Source organism: Ischnura elegans, chromosome 8 (genome assembly GCF_921293095.1).
Source record: "Ischnura elegans chromosome 8, ioIscEleg1.1, whole genome shotgun sequence".
Classification (NCBI taxonomy): Eukaryota; Metazoa; Arthropoda; class Insecta; order Odonata; family Coenagrionidae; genus Ischnura; species Ischnura elegans.
In genome coordinates this window covers 97,499,739-97,523,644 of record NC_060253.1, presented here as the reverse complement: position 1 = coordinate 97,523,644, position 23,906 = coordinate 97,499,739, and the positions used below count along the sequence as shown (strand labels likewise).

The window sequence follows — 23,906 nt, the reverse complement described above, 5'->3', positions numbered from 1 at the left end:
GATTTTGAGAGTTATCGCTAACATCAGTGGAGCTGGAAATTTATAAAAACGTATCTTTGTGCATCATTTAAAACGCCTGTACGTTATTTTGATCCAATGACAGGAGTTCAAAGACAGAGTCACGTATATTACAAAAGGGATCCTCAAGTCGGCCTTTGAATGTATTGTCACTCACCGCGCAATTATAATGGGTTCACAGAAGTCGCCACTGCCGTCGCTGACGGACAAATTGATCCGAGTTTCAAATTTCCAAATTGAGTTTCACGGGGAAATAAGGTATAATTAGAGGTGTCAACTGAAATTTACATTTATGATGATGTTATCAATCAAATCCATAACTCCTTAATGCTTTATCTGGCATTTGTAAAGCCATATTACAAAATATTTTGAAAAAAATCTTGAACTTTGTAATCATTTTTTCCAACAAAGCTGGGTTTTGCTATGTCCTTTCCAAACTCCCTCCATGCTTTTTCCCCACTCATTAATTTAAACATGCCACATAGCCTGCTCCTTTTCCTCCTCTCCTGTAAACTCTCCCACTTCAGAACTCTAAGCATTTCTGAAGCGCTCTCCGTTTTCTTGTGCTTTCCCAACACATACCTCAATAGGATCGCATTGCACCCATCACTGCGCCGCGAACATTTATGAAAGCCGATTAAAATGGTACCGAAGTGGCAACAGAAATCACCCTTAAATGGCATGAAATTGGGCCTCCTCTATGCAGTCCACGCGATCAGAGCATTCACCTATTCTGCGATAGATAATGAATGGCGCCGTCTGTAAACATTTTCTTCTTTACATACGTATTTGACTTTATATTCGTGAAATGAGGTCAATTATGCATATTATGTACTAAAGGGGGTCGATTACTTTCCTTTCCTTGTGTGACACAGGGATCGAAGGCAATAGGTAATGGCAACGTGTACTTACCAGAGCGAGGACGGCCAGTATACATTGGCTTTGTTGAGGCATTCTTTGGAACCTGAAAAGATAAATGCATGGCGAGTTATATGCGGCGAATTAATTTTTGTGTGAACAATACCGTCTTCCCTTTGAGAGAAAATGCCATGAAAAGTAGTACAGGCACTCAATAGGCACAGTTTATATACTTTTACAGAAGCCGGACTATAAGACTAACCAAAACACAGTATTTGCGTGAAAATTTACGGAATTTGCCGAAAAACGGTAGAGAAGGACTCTTAATGATTATGCATACAAATGAAGACTGTTGTTGTCACAAATTAAGAAATTGCGGTCACTAGGTTCTAGGTTTAGGTGAAACAGTGTGAAACGATGCGTTCATTCCCATTCAAAACAAAAGAAGAGAGATGCTGACTTATGTAAGTGTTCTGATCCATGACAGCGCCCGTCATCTCAGCGCTGATGCAGCCCAGCTGTTTCTTGAGCAATTTCAATGGCATAATTTCGACCACCCGCCGTGCAATGCCGACCTAGTGCCGGGGGACTTCCATCTTTACGCTGAAATGAACATATGGCTAGGAGGGAAGCGTTTTCAAACGGGCGATGAGCTTCAGGACAAAGCTTTAATTCATTGGGAGTCATTGCGGCAACATTCGATGAAGAAGGTACAGGGTGTGTCCTGAAAGTAGTAGGACTGATTTTTTCCCACACACGCGGACGGTCGGACGGGAGTTTTCTGGGTTGTAGGTGGTGGAAGGGACTCTAACAAAGCGCTACAAACGCGCGGCAGTCGGCTCTGAGCTTTTGCGGAGTGTGAATCGTATTTCTTCCACACCTCTGTCAAGTGACCTCGTCACGGTGCGTCATGGAACGTTTAGTGGAGCAGCGTTACGCAGTGAAATTCTGCGTTAAACTCGAGAAAAGCGGCAAGGAGACCCATGAACTCATCAAGGCAGCTTACGGGGATAGTACCATGAGCAGATCAACCGCTCAACGTTTGAATACGACCCAGAAACGAAGCGGCAAAGTGCAGAATGGCACACAGCGACATCGCGGAAACCCAAAAAAGCTCGCATGTCCAAATCGAAGCAAAAATCCATGCTCATGTGCTTCTTCGATTCGAAAGGCATCATCCACAGTAAGTTTGTGCCACCAGAGCAAACCGTTAATGCAGCTTTTTACGTGCAAGTACTGGAAAGACTGCGAAAACGCATCTTCGGCGTCCGACCAGCCATCGCCGCTTCGTGGATCCTTCATCATGACAATGCGCCGGCCCACACTGCGTTCATTGTCGTTGACTACCTGGCGAAACACGGCGTGGCATCCCACCCTACAGCCCGGATATCGTCCCCCCGGACTTCTTTCTCTTCCCCAAGCTCAAGACCCCCCTGAAAGGGCGTCACCACGGGTCGGTGGAAGCTCTCCAAAAGGCCGTGACGCGTGCTGTAAAGGACATCCCGGAGTCAGCCTTCCAGGAAGCGTATGCTGCGTGGAAAACTCGCTGGCAGCGTTGTGTCGATGCCCAAGGGGGCTACTTTGAAGATTTTTGAAGCGATGTACCTATATGAGAAATACATTTTTTGTTCTCGACTCAGTCCTACTACTTTCAGGACACACCCTGTATATAGTAAAGCTTGCAGAAATGTTTCTCGGGTTTTCCACAGTTGATGTTGTCCATGTCTCCCGACGTTTTGAGCAGCGACTTGCTGATCATCCTCAGGGGATTTTCCGAAGAAGTTCGGAATTAGGATCTTTGGATGATCCCCTGAGGATGATCAGCAAGTCGCTGCTCGAATCGTCGGGAGACATGGACAGCATCAATCGGTGGAAAACCCGAGAAACCTTTCTGCAACTGATACGCCGGGAAAACCTAAGATATTTAAGCTTGTCCACAGGGACGACCAATTCCTCAATCGCTGAAGCGATTATGTCGAAAGGGCACCACGAGTGTGCTCAATATTTAGCGATGAATTAGTTTTTAATCAATCACTTCGTCTTCTGTTCATGACCCATCGGAGGTTGAAAAAAACAGCCCTCGTAATAATAAAGTTGAACAAAAACTGCAACATAATTAGGTGAGCATCATGCGTACAGCAGTTTCAATGCCTTCTGGAATAATAGAATGCCTCTACATGTTGAGAATAACTGCTCTAAAGGTTAAGGTTAATCCACGTCGTGGACCTTGAATGGAAACTCAATACCCGTTACATGAACTTTGTTTGAATAATTTTAATTTTCAACAAAAGAAAGTGTCATACTCGGGGTGATTTTGGTTAAAATCGTATATTTCACAGAAATATGCTATTAGTAATCAATGCAATAACCGATATTAATAACGAATGTAATTCAATATAAATCAATGATAATACCAGCGTCTTTTACCAAATTAATTCACCATGATTTCAAATTTTTTCGTGAAATTTATATTTCGTGAACACGTTGACAGATCAAAAACGTTTGTAAAATGAGTATTACGCTACTAAATGGAAGAGCATGGCCAGCATCCAAAATAAATATATTATCCATGAAGGAACAATTGAGGCACACTAACTCGTGAACTATAATTGAAATCACTCGAGGATGATTCGGTGACTCCAGCAGCAGACTACCTTAGAACGGTCAAGGCGAAGTCTCCGCGCTGGTCGGATCTAATTACGCCGGACGTCCGAGGACGGAGAACTTTGTCATTAATTCATCCAGTGGCACTGCGAGGAACTTGGGGAGGCAGTGTGTTTGCGGCAAGCAGCGCCACGAAGGACGTGTGCAGAACCTGTCACTAGGAGTGGAAGAGCATACCCCGTTCTCATGAAGTTGATACTACGTGTGTAACCCTCCTATGTGCGTTCTCACGACATTTGTATTACCAACTAAGAACTTTCCTCTCATCAACGGGACATATTGAATATCAACAAAATCATTCACTTAGTTAAAAATATATTCCGGCGAACAAAATTCCGGGTTTTTGAGCGTGCTAAGATGTAGCTTTGTGCATATAAGCTGTGATGGTTAGCCGTATTTCACCTTTCTCCCGAACCTTGAATAAATATAATATCAATTCACATAATTGGATAGACTCTCGGATAAAAGAATTTTTAAAGATATATTTTGGGTTTCATAATCATAACAATTGCGTAAATGTAAAAGGTAAAAATGCGTGACTTTTTTTTTTACTATTAATTCCCATACAACCGAAAGCAGCACACATTGGCCTTTTACATCAGGTTTTGTTCAACAAGCTAACATACACTCGTACAAGAAATCTGGTTTTGAAGTATTGATAGGCTCTATTTTTGTTGTCGCAAGTCGGTCGTTCGTCCTTATGTGGCATCGTTGGCGATGCCGTCCGCTACAAGTCTCTAACGTTTTGATGACTTTGGTTCATACTTTGCCTACTCATTTGTTTTTTACCATTTAATAATGCATTTTTTTTATCATTTTCTTATTTACATTACCCTATATTTTCATACTATGGCGTTCAATTGTATAAATGTATATTTCGTATGTTCCATGGGAATCCTAGGACTACAAATTTAATATTATAATTTATTTATTATAAATGTTATTAACGGCAAAAATATGCCATGCGGGACCAATTGCTTTTGTTACTTGAGGCCACTGCGCAACCCGCAGGCTCTTGCTTGCGCTGCATCCCCAATGGGGGGCTAAATCGTTCCCACCTGTGCGCTCATATGAAAAAATTGCAACGATCCAGGCCAATGGGAATAATTTTTTCCCTTGTTGTCGGCATGAAAAATTAAGTATAATAATAAAGTAATAATACCGTATTATTTTGCGTATTGTAATACTTCCACCTTTCAACCACTGCAATTTGGTACTTAAACGGAGACTTTCAATATCAAACTTTAACGTCTCATGAACTCTTTTTAGGGTACGGCACCTCCTTGTAGAGGGAGGATCATATCTCTTCTTGCTTCGATAAGCTCGCTCTGAGATTTGCGCGACCAAATCAAGCGAAGGTGATTGGTTTTTATGATGCCTTTTCCCTTTTACTCTCTTTACTTATAATTGAAACCAAGTTATTTAGTCACCTTTTTCCAATTACCGTCATATATTTGTATTTCATTACCAGTATAATTCCGATTGATCCAGACTGTCTTGGATAACCACAAATTCCATGTACTACGTATAATTTATTGGAGACATTCTTGAGTTCTACCATGTGGAGCAGTTCGCGCAAAATTTTAGACTTTTTTTCAGATTAAAGCTGACGTCCAAGACGAATCATTAAAAACTTACAACAAAAAAGTTCTTTCAGATACGTAATGGAAAAATTAGTGGATCTATGATTATTATGGCTGTAAAATCTCCAACTATCTTCGTATTGCACCTTGCGTCATTCCTGGCTACGTAGTATGCATCTTAATGCACGCATATAATACAATTAAAACTGTTTATACTAATCCTCAGTCAAATTTACTTTTTTTTATTAATTATCTGCTGTATTGTAGAAAATGATTTTATTGATACATTTGTTTTGAATTATACGTTTGCATATTGTTTGCATATGCTGCTTTGCATACGTTTGTTTGTATATAATGATTTGTATTGATACGTTTTTCATGCTCAAAATGAAAGTTAAATTCCAAGGATATTAATTAAATTACCGTCCTTATTTAATCAAAGGATGCAGGCCGGTGTGTGGATAAAATATCGATTAATATTAATTGTGATGTCATAAGCTTCTTTTAATTAGCTTACATTAATTGTGATAAAAAATATGCTTCAAAGCTTCGGAACGTTTACAGGAAAAATCATCTTGTACAGGACACCATCTATTATTCTTCCGCATTCGGCAGAAAACTGAGGCACACAAGGTATTTAAATTGAGTTGAGTTGTTTCTTAGTCGCATCGACGTCTTTTTCGGGGTTCTAATTCTAAATAATAAAATGACATCTAAAGTCTATCTGGGCTCTAACTAATTCTAAAGCTAATTCTATCTTATATCTACGTTATTTTTCTTTCCGGTGTTTCTTGCAACAACTCATTGTTGGACGTAAAAAAGCAGGCATGCAAAGCGAATGAAAACGAATGACGACGACAGGGCGCGTTCCATAGTTTCGCGCTTATTTTCCAATTACTTAATTAAAAACACCAAACCCCACGCTAATTTCGCGCTAATTTCACCAGGTTCCACGATAATTTTTTTCAATAAATTCTTAATTGACGTATGGGTATTGGAACCACATACTAAGTGTTACTTTCATGGAAAATCTACAGCTAATTTTTTTATGGCAACCGGCCCCCATATATTACAGAAGGGGATCCTCAAGTCCGTCACTTAATGCGCTGCCAGCCGCCGCGCATTTAAATGGGTTTACACAAGTCGCCACTCGCGTCGCTGCCGGACAAATTAATCCGAGTATCACGGGTAAATAAGGTGTAATTAAGGATATCAACCGAAGTTTATAAAAATGATGATGTGATACATCAAATTCGTTACTTTTCTATGCTCTTCCCTACTATTACAAACAACTTACTGCAAAATGTTGAGAAAAAGGTGGATCGTATTTCACCCATCACCGCGTCGCGGACATTTTTTCAAAACGACCAAAAAGCGACCGAAGAGGCAACAGAAATCAGCCAACTATGGAATGGAATTGGGCCTCCTCTATGCAATCCCCTTCAACTGGCCTTCAATCCATTATATCCCAATGTTGCTTCTAAGCAACATCAAAAATGTTTAAAATTTCAGCTCTATTTAGGAGATACCTAAACTAAATATTATTTTGTAGTGTAAATTTTAATGACGAAATATTAATCTACCAGGATAATTATCATTCAGTGAAAACATTTTCAAGTTTTCAAACTGAAAAAAGTTGAAATTTGATTTCTCCCAGAAACAGCTCTGGGTTAGAAAGGGTTAAGCTCTTCTTTGTGGTGAGGAACATGGCCGAATGCGCAAGGGCAGTGGCTTCAATTTCAGTGGACATGGAGTTCCTCCGCGAGTGCACCCCTTCGGGTCATGTTCAGGCGTGAGCACATTCAGAGTGACAATTGAAAAGCGATGAGCGGTGGGCTCTCTCACAGCGGAAGATTGAATGAAATCGCGTACCATTCCTGCTGTGGCTTGCACGCATGCATCACGCGAAAAACATTGGCCTCATCATGAAGGTGAAGTGTCCTCTCACTACCTCTTTCGCCCCATTCTCTCAGCCTCTTTGACTCCAGCAATTGAATCCAGTGGTTGCAGTCTCCAGTAGCTACACGAAAGCTAGTAGGAAACGGAAAGTGTGCTCGAGCCATACGAGGGTAACGAGATTGGGGAACAATCCCGTATCCCCTCACTTAAAAATCACGATGATTTCTCGTGTAATTCATGGTATTTGATACATTTTCAACTCCGTTGTTGTAAAAAAACAAAATAACTTTTTTCGCTGTTCTGGGAGCTTAAGCAAATGAAAGCGTCCATCGGCTTCTATTTAGCGATCACGTTCCACCTTCAGCTTATTAAAACCACTTGTCTGTTTCCACACACTTTTATTTACACCGACCATGGTTTCGGCAACTTGTGCCTTATCAAGGCCTTCCTTGATAATGGCACAAGTTGCCGAAACCATGTTCGGTGTAAATAAAAGTGTGGAAACAGACAAGTGGTTTTAATAAGCTAAATATCAAAGATTTCCACCGTATCACGCCGGACACTGTATCTTTTATTCAAGTTCCATCTGTAGTTGTATGCTTGGAAACTCAAGGAAAGTCAGCCGTTTGCCATTAAAAGTAGGTACGTATTCTACACATTGATATTATTCCAAAAAAAGGACTCCAATTGTGATGGAAAAATAAAAAAATCATGTGATTCAGGGTATCTGATACATCCAGAATCTTTTACTGCAAATATAAAAATAACTTTTCGTGCGCTTTAGGGAATTTAACAAATTCAAACCGTCCATTGTATTAAATTAGATGATCTTCCATTTTGATGGCTATGCACGGAGACACGAGGAAAGTCAATATTTTTACAGCAAAACGACTCACTCTAAACATTGGTATTATTCCATAAAGTGACCTCTACTGTGGTTGAATATACTCCAGGCACTGGCTTTCTCCTCAAAGGTAGAGATATGAGACAGATATGTGAGTGATGATGAGAGTTAAGTAGGAAATTGAGGGCGTAGATTCCAAAACAGCACAAGTCCATTTAGTAAATTTTTGTGGCAAACAACTTACTTTGTGTATCTTCCAAGCTTTCAAAGCCACAACTTTTAATTTTTCCGTAATTAAATATGCTATGTTAAATAAGAAGACTATAAATACACAAAAAAAAAAATTTAACAAACATTTTCAGTAGATCCAAAGAAATGAAAAATATGTCTACCTCGGATTCTTATAAATCGGAGCTATGCCGTTTCTGAAAACATGATTGTTATATGAATTATTAATGCGTTGTAGGTAGTTCAGTGGAATGAAATAAAATCCATGTTGTCCACAAAGAAGCATAATTCATGTATCAAAGGTTATCTTTTTAGATCATAGCAATATTAGAATGAAAAATATTATAAGTTAATGCCAATAATATTAATGTAATGACATGAAGTGTTTTAGCTTTCCCCAAGCCATAAGTTACATTATATTTTGCAACCGATGCAAAGCAAAATGGTGGTGACGATATGTTGCATTTGCAATGCATGGGAAATGAAATAATAATATTTTGGCTGAACGTTAGTGTGATTTGAAGTAAAGTAAAATTTAAAAAAAGAAATAAATTTGGGTACTTATATAAATACTTTGAAAAAAAAAGGAGGCATGATTGAATAGAGATTCAGTGGATAATTTGATGAAAAACTATTTTTTAAACTATTTCTTTGATTGATTCGACGACATCATTTAATGGTAATCAGCAAATCAATCTTCGTTTTCCCACATCGCATCAATTTTTGAAAGAGGCGATAAATGAAATGTAACCTCTACCAATAAAAGAACAATTACTTTGACATAAACTCTTGAAGTTAGGTAATTTACGAAAAACTTATTTGACGACGTTTATTCCATTTTCAAGCCGGCCTCGGTGGCGGCGGGGTAAAGTCCTCGCCTGCCAAACCGAAGGTCGTGGGTTCGAGTCCCGCCTGGGTAGTTTACCCTTATCCAGGGCATGGGCGTGTGTGAATGTCCTTCATTGGTAATTGTTAATTCCCCATTGTAAAGGCCATAAATGTGCTGTTCATGGAGTAATGGAAAGAAATAAATAAAGTTTAGTATATGGGACGAAGAGAGGTATTAAAAATACAAGCATACAAGTGGTCAAGCATTAAAAAATATTTTACACTGCAAAAGTATCCAAGAAAATATTTTAACAATTTTTTTAAATAAAAAAGTAAATTAGAAAATTGATGCGACATATCCTTCATGCAATAGTTAATTTTGTTTCTTTGTTGCAATTTTACAATCACGAATATTACAAAATAGCATTCTTAAGTCGAACTACAAATGTGTTGTCACTCACCGTGCATTTAAATGGGTTTACAAAAGTCGCCACTCGTGTCGCTGACGGACAAACAATGAGTCGCAATGTATTCATCACCACGATGCGGACTTTTTTTAATCAACCCATTAAAATGCGATCGAAATAACAATAGAAATCAGAAATCTATGGACTGGAATTGGGCCTCCTGAATGCAGTCTCCTGGGTTACAATATTATGCACAAAAGTTTCATATTGACATCAGTTTTGATTAAATATATTACAACTTATATTGCACTGTGAAATTAATTTTTAATACTTGACCACTTTCGTATTAATTCTACCTCTCATCTTTTCATATATTAAGCCTTGATAATGGAAAATAAATTTCCGATGCGTCAAAAAACATGCAGGAGATTGAGCGATCTTCGGGCGTTTAACTCTGGGAAGAAAATAAGTTTCCCAAGTCGCACTCCGTGCTGGGAAAAAAAGGTGGCGGAAGGGTGTGGGAAGTTATAAGGATGACAGTGGGGTGATACACAAACATTGATCCAAAACAATGAAGCAAACAATCGTACAATTTGTTTTTGTCTATTTATTTGGCGTGAGTGTATCTATGGCTTAAGCGGAATCTTCGTACACCTAAGTGTGCGTGTGATTGAGACCTACGCGGAATTTTGTTCCTTAGAGAAAATCCGCAATGTGCGTGAGTGCGGAAGTGCATTTCTTAGTATTTTTTTGTCTATTTCTTTGGTGTGAGTGGGTCACTGGCGTAAGTGGAAGTTTGGTAAACCTGAATGTGTGTGAAATTGAGACCTACGTGAAATTTTGTTCCTTAGAGAAAATCTGCTAGGTGAATGAGTGATCTTGCGCGATTGTTTGTTTTATTGTGTTTCAGCTTAATATTTGTGTATCACCCCAATGTCATCATTGTTACTTCCCACACCCCCTTCACAATTTTTTGACCAACAAAGAGTACGGCCTTGGGGAATTCATGTTACTTCAATAGTCGGCGAACATGTTTCGTATTTATGACCAAAACCTCAACCGTCCATTTTTAAACATAAACAAGAGGTCAAGAACAATAGAAATGTAAACAGGTATTCAGTCTACGATAATTAAAGGTTTTTTATTTGCAGTCTTTACATTATTGCTGGGAATTATTCATGCGACTGTTTAAATCACCATGCCAAAGCTTTACTAAGCTGTTGACTGTTTAATATTTACATTTCTGGCTTCCAATTTGTGATCTTTACATCGCCGTGGTAAATTATTCATGCATATATTAAAATCACCATAAAATAGCTTTAGCTCTCAATAATCCACCTCGTGACGATTTTTCCCTCTTTTTTTGGAGATTTGTTATTTCGTTGCTTTAAAATGATTAAAGCTGCAAGGAAAAAAAATTGAATAAACTGTTGCCAGTTTGCTTTCTTCTGGGGTGTATTTACGAGTTTGACCTTAACCCACTTGCACAATTCCCTGGGGTACTGAGTATTAAGCAGTTTTATTCGCCGAGGGCCAATTTTCTCCGCCTCCATCCCTTCTTTTCCTTCTTAATGCGACGTCTCTTCCTCCGCGGGTGTTATATGTATCCTCCCCTTCCCATTTATGGGCGCTCAACGAATTCCTCAGTTCCCCGTAACATTGTCCCGGCCGAGTGAGTCTTCACACGCTCGATGTCGCGGGATCTCGTCACCGCTTTCATGGACTTTAAAAAAAATATATTTACGAGCGAGCAAACATTTCAGGACGACAGCGGTATTATTTCGGGCGGAGACGATTGATGATATATCGGTGGTGTTGTATGTGATCATAAAAAAAGCAATAACTGGGACGTTTCACCTTGCACGTAGATTCGCTTAAAACTAGGAGATAACGATGACTCAAAGTTATTGACTCTCAAATCAAAAGAAAAAAGGGGACATTGAAAGCATGTTTCACCTTAAACAGAGCGTTGCCTAAAACTAGGAGATAACGATGACTCATCGTTATTGACTCCAAAATAAAAAGCAAAAAAAAGGCAATTTGAAAGTATTAAAATATATTTCAGTGGAAATAAATGTTGAGGAAATTTAGTTGGCAACAAAAACCTTCAGAGTACGATACTTTCACATTTAAGTTAGCTAAGGAATAGTGGAGAAAAACAAGCCTAATATAGCTCCACACTGGAAGAAATTATGCACCAAAATAGTCTTATTAGGTAGCTGCCGAAGATGGACTTAAGGAGGCCACACTACTCCTGCTCAAAGTATATTTTTTCGCAATAAAAATCTCGCTTAAAACTTCCGATCACTTAATTACTCTCTCAGTGATTCAAACCGCGGATTGGTATGGAAAGGTTACGTTAGAGCTCATCTCGATCTCTGCCTTAGGTGTTTAACACATTCAGGGTAGGAGTGCCAGTTCCCTTTTCTAAACCCCTTGGAAATTGTAAATAAAGAAATAAAACTTTGTAAGGTTCACTACTATTACAATATAGGCACTACCCGGGTTTTTTGACGTGGTTACATCGTCAGCGAGGATTTTGATAAGGAGGTGTTAGAAGGCTTCACTTGGGATTTGAAACGGGGAACTCTCGATCAACAGCCAAGCGTTCTCACAAGACTAGCTCGTTCCCCTAAAACTTACCTAGGTTTTACAATTTACGTGGCTTACAAAGATTTTCCAGGATGGACAAAAATTATAACACGAAATTTAGCCTTGTGTAGCTATCTCCAGCATTTACCAAAATTGCTGATAATGTTTGGGTTTAGAACGCACCATTTTTAAACCGCAGAAACTTTGAGCCAGACATTCCGATTGGCCGTGAATTGGCGCTGTTGCCGGATGCTCTGGGCAACTAATGGCCTCGAATGCATTGCCTACCGGATACCGCGATGCACCAAGGAAGCAAGCTAGCTCAGTGGCACGGCAACAATCGGAGCACAAAGTTCTGTATTTTAAAAATGGAGCATCATCGATCTAAAATCATCAGTAATTTTGGTCCCTACTGGCATCATCAATCCAGGGTAAAAATTTCGTGACACAATATTTCTTCTCCATGCGTATACATATTTTCAAGATTTTTCTATGCATCTCAATTTTGGAAATTTTACATCTTAAAAGTCTCCCCTTAAAATGATACACAAATATGTTTGAGATGCATGAAAACATTGACATAGGTATATTCCATGAACCCTGGATTCTCCAAGATGATTAATTATGTTTTTAACAAGTTAATCGTAGCAAAAATAACGTAATACGGTCATTCGGGAGGGCATGATGTGTCCTCTTAAATACTTGTCTGTCAAAATCCTCAAGGGATGAATAAATATGGGTGGTTAACTGTTGAGATTCAAAATTGAAAAAAAAAGAAATATTGGAAGAATTCTTTCCAATGATTATCAGGCGAACGTAGATGACGAAAACTGAGTCAAAATGACAACCGCGGAACTTCTTATCGTATGCATCATCTGTCATACTTAAGGTTAAAAAAATGTATTTATGCGGCTTTGATGCAGAATTCAATGCCACCATCACCGGCTTCTTTTATATTCATTTCCTCATCAAAATAAACACGCGTATTTCGAAGTTTCATTCATTAAATTTAAATTCAAAATAACCTCCGTATTTAAAGACTGAGTGATTGAGGGAAAGAATTTTGTTTTTTCGTGACTTGGACGAGAATTTTCAGAAAAATATACTAAAGAGGACATTCAAATGAATTGGGAGAAAAAGAAATGGGTATATTGAATTCTGCGGTTGGGTTTCTATCCGGGATTAGAGGACCAATGGCACTAAAAATTAAGATAAAGTATGGAGAATATCAGCAGAGGCAGAGATGTACAGAGAGGAAGCATTCAACATGTGTTGCCAGTGGCGGATCTATGGGGGCTATAGAACAAAGACACAAAAAATATATTATAATATTCGTTATTCCTTTCTCCCCCTTGGGTATCCAATTTACACAAGAGAGAATCGTAATTTTTTTCCTACCCCCGCTACTGCTGAAATTTTAACCCCACTTAGCCTCACACTTGTACCAATCCCGGATCCGCCACTGTGTGGTGCTACAACGGAATGATGAAGATAGAATGGATTGACAGAGTAAGTAATGGGGAAATGCTAACAAGAGTGGGAGAAAAGAGAAGTCTTTCAAAAACACGAAGAAGAAGATGACTTAGAAGAAACTTAGTCCATATAATAAGACGTGACGGTCTGATGAAGACAATCGTAGAAGGATAGGTGGACGGGAAGAAGAGAAAGGTGCGGCCGCGAATTATTTTATTATGACGCCTTAGTTTTTTTTGACGACTTAGTATTTAAGAAGAGAAATAACTCTGTAGGAAAAGGTACGGAAGGTAGAGGAGCAGAATGGAGAGCTGCGTAAAACCAAGATTGGGATTGTTGACTGGAGAATGATTATGGAGAAAATGATTGTAGGATACAGGATTTTGTTGCGGTGTAGAGAATATGTTGAAGCAACAAATGGCTCCGGGAATAGGCTGTCAGGGGATATAATCACAGATTTTTTCTGTTAGTCAGTTGGTTGATGAATAACTTCAATTAATTACCATAGAACGAATATATTCAGTACTTTTGCACTACCATACATTCTATACACCAATTGAATGAATAGACTAATCAAGAGTGATAGCAATATTTAGCTAAAAGATTATTGTTGTACCAAGGTACTCATGAGCATATTAAAGTGGATGAAAAGTTGGAAATGCCTGCTAGGGATTCTAGCTGAGAAAGCCAATTAAATATTTCTTCAAAAACTAATGAGGGTTCGCGTGTAGTATCATCTTAAAAAGCAACACAAATACTGAATTTGATGCAGTAGTATTTAAATTTTCGGTTATTTTTTTATAAAATTAGTTTCAGTTCATATTTAATACTATGTACTACAATTTCCAGAATACGACGAGCGAAAAGAAAATACATTTCGTTAAAGTGGACCTACTGGAAAGCATTTTTGAGCTACTCCAGACTGCAGGAGAATGCAGCTTTGTGGAATACTAAGACTTGCATCACGATTGCTTGCAATTAGCGAGGAGTGGGATTTATTTCACGGAAAAGTTCTCTTGGCGTACGAAGGAGACCTTGTTTCTCGGGAACGAATTTCGTATATAGCATGGAACACAGAACAAGCAGCCATACCTACTATAGTTGCAATTTAACGCGTAAAGATGGCTGGACGACGAGGCAATTTTCCATTTTATATTGGATTTATCCAGTATATCACACATAAATTCGTATTCGTTGGACAGACTTTACAAGCAAACATTGCTATCTCTGCACACGCAATATGTGAGAAACCTTAATTAAGATTTGCACTTAATGGGTAAATTATTTGACGTTTTCCGCTTCAAAACACCACCCCGGTCGTATCTACCAAAATTGTCACTTTCCTAGCGCCCAAATTCAGGTGCTTTCTCAGCTATTTACAATCAATTGCAGCTCAAATGCCAATAAAAGTCATACTCGAGCGCAAAGCATGCGTATTATCCCAGCAAATGGAAGCCATCCTCTCTTAATTCACCGCCTCAGGACTGTACTTGATTAAATGTTACCTTTTGGATTGTATTCCCCTGCAATAGAACTACCGGCCAGGATTGGAACTTAATTAATGCGCGTACTTTAAATGCATATTCTGCGCAAGCCGCAATAACACTTTCAACTGTTTGCATTAGGTTATGAGCATAGGGGTTATGGTAATAAGTGAACAAACATATCGATGGCTAAGTCCTAACAACGCGTACCTCAAAATTGGCCGGTCTTAGTTAATACTGCTAATGCTGTTTATTAAAAATAAAATTCAAGTTAAAAAAACTCGTTAATTGTTAATGTATGCTTCTTTTTCAGTTTTATGTATTTTTGGTTTTTAATTTTAATTAAAATTATATGCAATTAAAAAATAAATCGTTTTTTTTTGCTCTCCTGAAAAGTTACTATTTTTGAGATACGTGTTGTTAGAAGTTAGCCATCGATATAGTGAATTAGAAGGGAATCCAATTATCTAAATAAAATTATGATTTATTCAAAAGTGATATATTTCAGGATGGGCAGATAACAAGATAAGTTTACTCATTGTCAGAGGACCTATTCATGTATCGTGCATTCAGAATAAAGAACGGGAAACAGACCCTTTGAAAGATGACGCCAAGGAAGACTCTGAAGGAATGAATCCAAACAATATCCATGGTAATACGCTCAAGCCCTATAAGTGGTACCAACAGCTCATTACGGAAATCAGTTCATAATAAAATACTATTTCTTAATCTGGTAATTGTTGTTAACGTAATACAGAAATATATTTTTCAAATTTGACTTTCTGGACGAAGTGTTGTGCTTGAATGTCCATTAAGCACTGAAGCAGGGATGGGCAGTTTCTGAAAATCCTCCACCACTGCTAGGATTTGAATCCTAACTTACAGGGTAGGAAACTTAAGCTAACAAACGAAATTGGCCCTCGAAATATATTGGTATTCTGGCATGCTTTCCCTGGCATATTGAGTGATTCATCCCTAAAGTTTGTTTGGATACGTAAGAGGTAAAGCCTAGCACGGAATAACCATCGAGGTTACAGCAATATCATGAGTAGCGTGACTTTTCCTGTTGAACCCGAACCTTTAGTTCTGTAGCCTGACGCTCAGCGCACTGGGCCACCACACTCCCACATAAAATGTGCCGATTTGCCGGCATATACAGGGTGTCCCATTTACCTTGACCATCCAAAATAACTTTTTGTCCAGATGCAAATTCAAAAATATGTCAAGCAAATGTTCATTAGCCGTCAGGGGGACATTAATCAGCATGATTGCCTTCCTTGTATGATCATCTTCCTTATTTACAAAGATATGATCATCGGTATGTCTTTTTTACGTGGCACCCTATTTTTTTTATTCGGCAATTCATAACCCCTCCTAAAGACTTATTTTTTTTAAATGTAGCATAGTGGACCATTGACATAAACACGGTGTTAGGAAAAATGACTGACTCCCTGCTTACGGAAAAATGCTGACGTTGACGGTGAACAAATGAAAACATAGCAAAGTGCACACCAGTCATAAGAAACTCGTCCACAGTGTGTGGACGAGTTTATTATGCTTTCATAACGTTGTGTTTATGTTAATGGTCCACTGCGCAATGGTGCTACATTTTTGAATAGGTCTTCAGGAGAGGAAATGAATAGCCGAATAAAAATTATAGGGTTCCCTTTAAAAAAGACATACCGATGTTCATATCTTTGTAAACAACAAAGCTACAAGGAAGGCAATCATGCTGATCAATGTCCCCCTGACGGCTAATGAACATTTGCTTGACACATTTTTGAATTTGCATCTGGACAAAAAGTCATTTCGGGTGATCAAGATAATTGGGACACCCTGTATTTGGCGTGAACCTTCTCTGTTTATAAATACGTTTCAAAGAGTTTTGATACCGATGCATAGGTATATGATTTTACTTCACAGTCTCACCTACTATTTTCTCCTTTGCGTCATCATTGGGGACCAACAAGTGAGCTCACACCTTCTCATCCGTATCTCCGCCTTTGCCATCACATTTGCGGCGATCAAACTTATATATCCAGCCAACCGCCACTAAGCTGCCTGATTTAACTTCCGCAGGGAATTAATCCTCAAATTAAACTCTGGAAGTCAGCCCACAAACTCAAAGTTGCAAATCCGTCCGTAGAAATACATAATTAGCTTTCCAAAGATTTCACATCACAAAGTTACGCTCGGATCAATTGAACTTGAAAACACATAGTTAATATTATCTTCTCTACCCTGTCTCCCTCATTTCTCGCAGATAAGCGATTCCTTTCCCTTCAATGGTTTATTAAGATTCGATACGCCTATTGGAAAAACTCCAGTCATCTTTCAATGTGAAAAGTAGGAGAAAGATTCACAATGGAGTCAAAGTGATATTTGTACGGTGAGGATCATTGATATCTTGCATGGGCACGCCTAAAATTTTACAAGGTTTGTTCTATAGAGCTTAAAATACATTTTTTTCATAGAGGATATTTCATTTCTGCTCTTGAATGATTCGTTGAATTCGATTAATAAACTTTTGTTTTTCTTTCAACTGGCATTTTTTGTTATTTTATATATTTAGATTTCAGCAATCAATTTCATATTCTGCGCATTCATCGGTTTATTTGAGTTTTTGATATCGTATTCTCTATGCTTTCATTTTCCTCTCCAAATGACTCCATTAAATCTACATAAGAAAAGAGTACACAGTTTTTTTGTCGTTATTTTTCTACTCAAATCTCGTGCAAGCGCAATCTATATTATTATCAATCGGATTTTGATCTCAATCCTCAAATAGTTTACTATACCAAGTATATTTTAATTGAATATATAGCTCAAATACTGAGATGGACATCGTGCCCCCTCATTCATTACTCACTATTTATTTTGAACTTCAATCGAATATGATTCCTGAACCTCATTCCACTGCCAAAATTCGAATAGAATCCCATTATTAAATGAGTATAGAATAAAAATCTATGACAAATGACAACCCCCGCTTTTACGAAGCTGGAAGTCTCTTTCAACCAGTATCTCCATTTCTCACAGCCAGGGGGATAAATGAATATCACTACATTGCATAATAAGTGATTTTAGTCTCAAGGAATTTGCATACTTGATGCTGGAAATAGGTGCTGAAACCATGGTAGGTTGAATAGCAAAATAATTTTATCGGGAAGTTACCAGTTATTTATTTTACTTTTTTAAATATGCAAATATTTCGTGAAGGAAATCACATCGACGCAACCGTCAGTCTCCGTCACATGTCGCTCGCTTCAGTTCCATGTGGATGCTGCATTCACATATCTTCTCAATGTCGACCACGTACTAATTCATTGGCCGTCTATCGCCTGGAATAATTTTCCTTCACCAAAGTCTTTTATCCAAATAATGTACCTGTTCACGCATGCAATCAATTTCATTTTTCTCCTTTCCATCTCCAACAGCAATTTTCTCTTCGTTTTGCTCTCCGTATAATTTCATGATTTGCCTCTCTTTCCGTCGAGCTTGTTCTCGTCATCATCCACCATATTCACAGCTTAGCAGCCTTGATTCTGGTCCTATCTAACTTGCCTTTAATCTTACTTTCGCTTAAAAACTACTGCTTTTGACATGGACAATCAAATTCATCTATGTTGCGGTCATATACGTGTAGGAATCCAATTAAATTGATATTATGGAAACGAGGATGAATAATAAATGAATAAATAATAACTCGTTGGGTCCCAATCACGCATTTCCTTAACCTTTTAGCTCTATTCGAAGCGATCGTTCGCCTGTCTGCTTCTCCGAGAAGAAGGATTGAGGTTAATCCTCAGTTGAGCTCTCAAAATATCGGCAGACCCGAAAACAAGAGATTACGTCTTCCAACTTCAAGGATTTAAAGCGGCCAACTTTATACCAATTTACGACGTGGCTGATGCGAGGGATGGGATATGTAGCAAGCTTTCATTGGATGCAAATTCCATCGCAGTAATGAAAGGTACGCTGAACGACTAGGAGGGCGAGGTAATGAGATTTTGAAGCTGCGTAATTCAATGCAGAAATGCAACGCAGGAGAAAATGAAACATCAAGGGTTACCTCATTTGGAAAACAGCGAGATGAACGCAGAGTAGATCAATGCCGGAGCAAAATAGTGCTTACCTCTCTCATATCCTCTCTTCATTTTAATTTTGTATAACTATTGTTGCATTCTATCAATTAATACAATCAAGTTTAGTCCACACTCTCACTCACTCTGTAATTCAACCTGATGATTGGTCTGGTTAGGTGAGGCAAAATCTTACCCTGTACTAGGCTGTTTCACAAGAAAGAAGGGAAAAAATCATGTCATTTCCATGTAAGGCAAAATACACATTTGGGCCACATGAAATTAGGGATTACAGCTTTCTGGAACAATTCTCCTTGAATGTAATCCAATTGAGGAGTAACTAAAGAATTTATCCAGGTTTTGCAGAGCTTTAAAAAAGTTCGGATTCATCAAGCGTGTGATTTTTATAATTTATTACTGAAAAAAGGCGCATGGAGTAACATATAATTGTGACAATACCATACTTATCCGTACTCCTATGTATAGAACGGCCTCGGTGGCGGCGGGGTTAATTTACGACCGGGGCCTGCCAAACTGATGGTCGTGGGTTCGAGTCCCACATAGGTGTTTTAAAATATGTTGTCCATTTATATAACTGCGATTGTAAATTGGGGAAACCGTGATCATTACAGAAGCTATTATTATATTATGTATGCAGAATTTAACTGCGCATTAAAAGATATAATATATATGTTGAATTTTTAACTATACATTCAAGAAATTGTTTTTCCCAATATATATCTTGGTTCCTTTGTGCCATTGACGCCGAAAGTCAGTGTGGCGATGAGATGAAAACCATTCGTAGTCCTTTGTTAATCTCTGAAGTGTGAAACTTTGCAACCAATAGCAAAATAGTTGACGATAATAACGATTTTGACTGAAATGCAACGGAATGATACAGCGAAAAAAAAATCAAAATAAAGAAACAAATTCGGATTTAGTGCGACGGCGGTTTAACGTGTTTCCCAATCCCAACTTCTCAGATTTCAGAAGAGAACACGCCGCAAGAAGAAAGGTCTCATTAGTGTGTGGTGAACTCTCAAGGCCAAGAACGTCTGGCCAATCAGAAAAGCAGCGAAGCGAGGATTACGTCAGCTGAATCGCAATCAGTGGAGTGCGAGTTGGATTTGTCGGTAAGAGGGGCGCTATTAAGGACTTGCGGACGAGGATCCACTGCAGAAGCATCTCTTAGGACATGGATCACCTTTTATAGGGTGCACTGCATGGGATACTTAGAGAAGATACCACCGATAAACTATTCCATTTCCATGAAAATCCCATAATCACTCATTGCCAGAAAATTCTGAGCAACACGATAGGACAACATGATAAGATCACAAGGATGAATTCATGTACAACTAAGAGCACTTAATCTCAATAATTGCTACGAATACAATTAATTGCGTTATATTTAAGATTTATACGAATCATTTTTCTTGCAAACGCTTTAGTAAGCCAAAGGCGAGTAAAAGTCACTAATTCAGGTTAGGGACCAATCCCTTAACTATCCAAGCGTTCATGGTCCATTGCGTTGCCATCCATGATAAGCTACGAGGGTCTAACACTTAGCCCCATGAACCACGAAAAATTACGAAGGGGGAAGAGAACGTTGATCGCGTAATGGCCTCCATAGTGGCCCAGAAAACCTAAAATCCGTGGTTTGATTCTCCGCCCAGGAAATATTTTCTCTGAGAATTCATTGTGATATTCACTGCCGTCAACGTGTCAGCTTTAAAATTTATCATTGCACTATCATTAAAGTATTTGCACAAGTAACTTTGATTTTTATTATCCGAGGCCATAATCATATTTCCAATTATTATGGCTTTTATTGGCGAAAGTAGTAATCTGCAATATATATCAACAAATTTCAGGCTTAATTTGTGCAATCTCTCCATAACAAAAACAGAAACTATAAATTGCGTTTGTCCAATAATTGAGTTATTTTTACAGCACCTAAGCGTCGCAAAGTTGTGATCCGCGAAATATGAATAAATAACTCAACTATTGCAAATATATTGTTAATATCCATTACAATTATCCTCACTAAACGCTAATACTTTAATCTGGAAATGTAGTCTGGAAAGGAAAAGGGGCGTGGTTCGATTCCAGGTGTAGGGGATTTTTTCTCCAGGCAATAGAAATGAATAAGTACAAATATAACAGGCACCGTTTCACTTATAAATAAAGTTAAATCAAAGGAATTTTTGGGAATGGCGACGACACTGATAATAAGTTTATGTAGGATGTTTAAAATTCTCTGCAGATGGGAGAGGAACATAAAGACGTAGGCAGTTGGTGGTGGTGTAGTGGGAAGAAAAGGGTGGTGGAATTCTGAGTAGAAGACTTTTGGTGATAAAAGGAAAGAGATTCTTTTCTAGAAGTACTCTATGCCTACGCCGCGGCGTACATTTCAGTACAAGTTCCGCGCTCTGAATTTCATGAGGTGCATTTGCCGGAGACTTTTGCTCTGCGTTTCATACAAATCAAGCAATACATATATGCATCGATGACACCTATAATACTTTGAATAATCCAAGGAACGAATTTACGATTTTTAACATTTTCTGAAAACAAATCACCTTAAAAAAACGAGATAATACGAGATAAACATGCTGGGTTTACGACAAAGGATGTCTTATTTTAGTCGAGCAGTATAATCAATTTAAAATAATGGGATTGGCAAAACTGTGTTGATGTAAGCGTTGAAAGTGCAGTACATGCAAAGTTTCTGTGAGGAAGTACGGCGTCTTTTCAATTGCAGATGTCTTGTATACAATGTAAGGAGAAGAGTTTCGTTCAAATTCATCCTTTTATTTTATTGCTCTTACTCTTTCTCAATCATCTTGGTGTCCTTTCACAAAATCACTCGAACACTAACTCTAAGTCTCTCGCCGAAGGTTTTTTGACCATGAGGATTGGCATAAATCTAATTTTAATGAGTTTACATTAAATTTTATAATTTTATTCAAAACATACATTTTATGTATCGTAAAATACTTTTAAGGCGTAAAGAATTTGTATTAAAATCCATCACGTGGAAGCGTTTCGTTGTATATTTGATACTCTCCAATGAGGGAATAATATTTAAACATTATCGGCAGGATTAATAATGAATAAAAATAACTGTGGCATGAATTGCTAATGTCCTTTATATTGTCGTTCCACCATAAATCCTACCTCAGGTTAATGCAGCGGTATTTTGAACTAAGCCTCAGTAGTTTCAAGCAAAGAAACGAAATGGATTTGATGCATTAGCATGCGGCTATTACCATCATATTAGTTGATTCATGCTGGAATTAAGTTTTCCCTTTTCAGGAATAAAATTGGCTTCAAGTGAGGACTCGACGGTTTTCGAGTCATTTGATCGCCACAAGGTATTTTGCATTGCTAATAATCATGGCATATATACATTTAAAAGCTAAAATTGGTATTTTGTAACTTCAAACCCATTGGTTTGCCTATAACACGTTTAATTGCGTTAAAACTTTGATGAAAAGTAGAAGAGTGAGGTTGCATCAAACCCAAATAGTACTTAAAAATGAAACCAAACCCATGACCTTCATTCTATATCCCTTTTGCATGCCCGCTTTATTTGATACTCCCCAATGAGACCACCAAATGTTTAAGTTATTGGAAGAAATAAATCTCACTTTTAAGTGCGCACGACTTTTCATCGGAGTGAATTTTAGGAAAAAGTCCGAAAATTTAATGCAGCTATTTCAATGAGCAAACATCACTTTCTAAAGTGATTACGACCATCCGCGAAATATTTCACGGTGAATCACTATCGTAAAGTGTAAATTGAAGCCATTAAAAGGGAAAATGAAAACTGAGAGGTGTTCACATTCTACCAATAACATGCTCAACTAATGTATTTCCCGAAATGAGGCTGAAGGCTGAATTTTCCCGGCGAACTTACGATCATTGCGATGGCAAAGAATTGATGGCTAGGAATAATTCGAAAGGGGTATTGAATATTGAATACGTCATTGTTGCATTTACCTTAGAGATTAATAAATCCTGCTTCCATGTTATCCTTGCTTGAGCTGTCAAAATGAGATGAGATGAGAAGGAAAAAAAGGAGCAAGAATTTCGGAGATAGTTTCAGGTAACAGGCAAGCGGATAGAGATTTTCTGGCATGCTCGCGGCCTCCTGGCAAGTGTATCCTTTTTCGAACGAGGATGTGTTTCCAGGAATGGCTACTTGGAGACCGCCGCCTTTGCGGTTATGGGCTCTTCGGCTCCTCATTCCGGCAGTGCGCGGAGGAAGAATGCAGTCTGCGTCTCGTGGAATGCCGCCTTCCACTACGTTACCATAACCCGTCCATTTTATGATCGCACAGAATTCATTTGCTTTGTCTCCTCGTGAGATGATTGCGACCTGCTGCTTTCATATATGATGTGAAGGTCGCGGTTTACCCCTATTGAGGCTGGGTTTTACTCAGAGTACCTTTCTATCTTTATTTACAGCCAGCTTTATATCCCAACTGCTGCATTCTGCCCCATCCATATTAATGTATTGCACAGCATACTCCATACCCTTCGTATATGCGGCCACGGGAATTATTCTTAACGTTAGAGGAAAAATTGAAGAAAACAAGTGAAGAGTATTTCATCTAAATGTCTGGGGTTAGGGGACTTCAAGGTGTCCCAATTCCATCTCATGTAAGGCTGTTGCCACCTAGGTCGCATTTTAACCAATTTTCAAAAATGCCCGCGGCGCGGTGACGAGTGCAATGCGACTTTTTTCGATATTTCGCATTATAATGTTTGTCATTGCGTCGAATAGAACTAAAAAGTTATGAATTTGATAGGTCACACGATCTTGCTTATAAATTTCGGCTAACATCTACTATTAAACTTTATTTCACCGTGAAACTCGGATCACTTTGTTGGTCAGCGATGCGAGTGATGAATTTTGTAAACCCATTTAAATGCGCGAA

The 23,906-nt window shown here is 38.4% G+C and overlaps 1 protein-coding gene across 2 annotated transcripts in view; it reads right to left on the bottom strand.

Annotated features, from left to right (window-relative positions):
• The window catches only part of LOC124164141 (calcitonin gene-related peptide type 1 receptor-like), a 365,480-nt gene that overhangs the window by 87,353 nt on the left and 254,221 nt on the right, over window positions 1-23,906 (bottom strand). For both annotated transcript variants that reach the window (XM_046541332.1, XM_046541333.1), the window contains exon 4: window positions 931-982. In XM_046541332.1, the coding sequence (XP_046397288.1) occupies window positions 931-972 (42 nt within the window). In that variant the 5' untranslated portion in view covers window positions 973-982. The remainder of the gene's footprint in view (window positions 1-930; window positions 983-23,906) is intronic.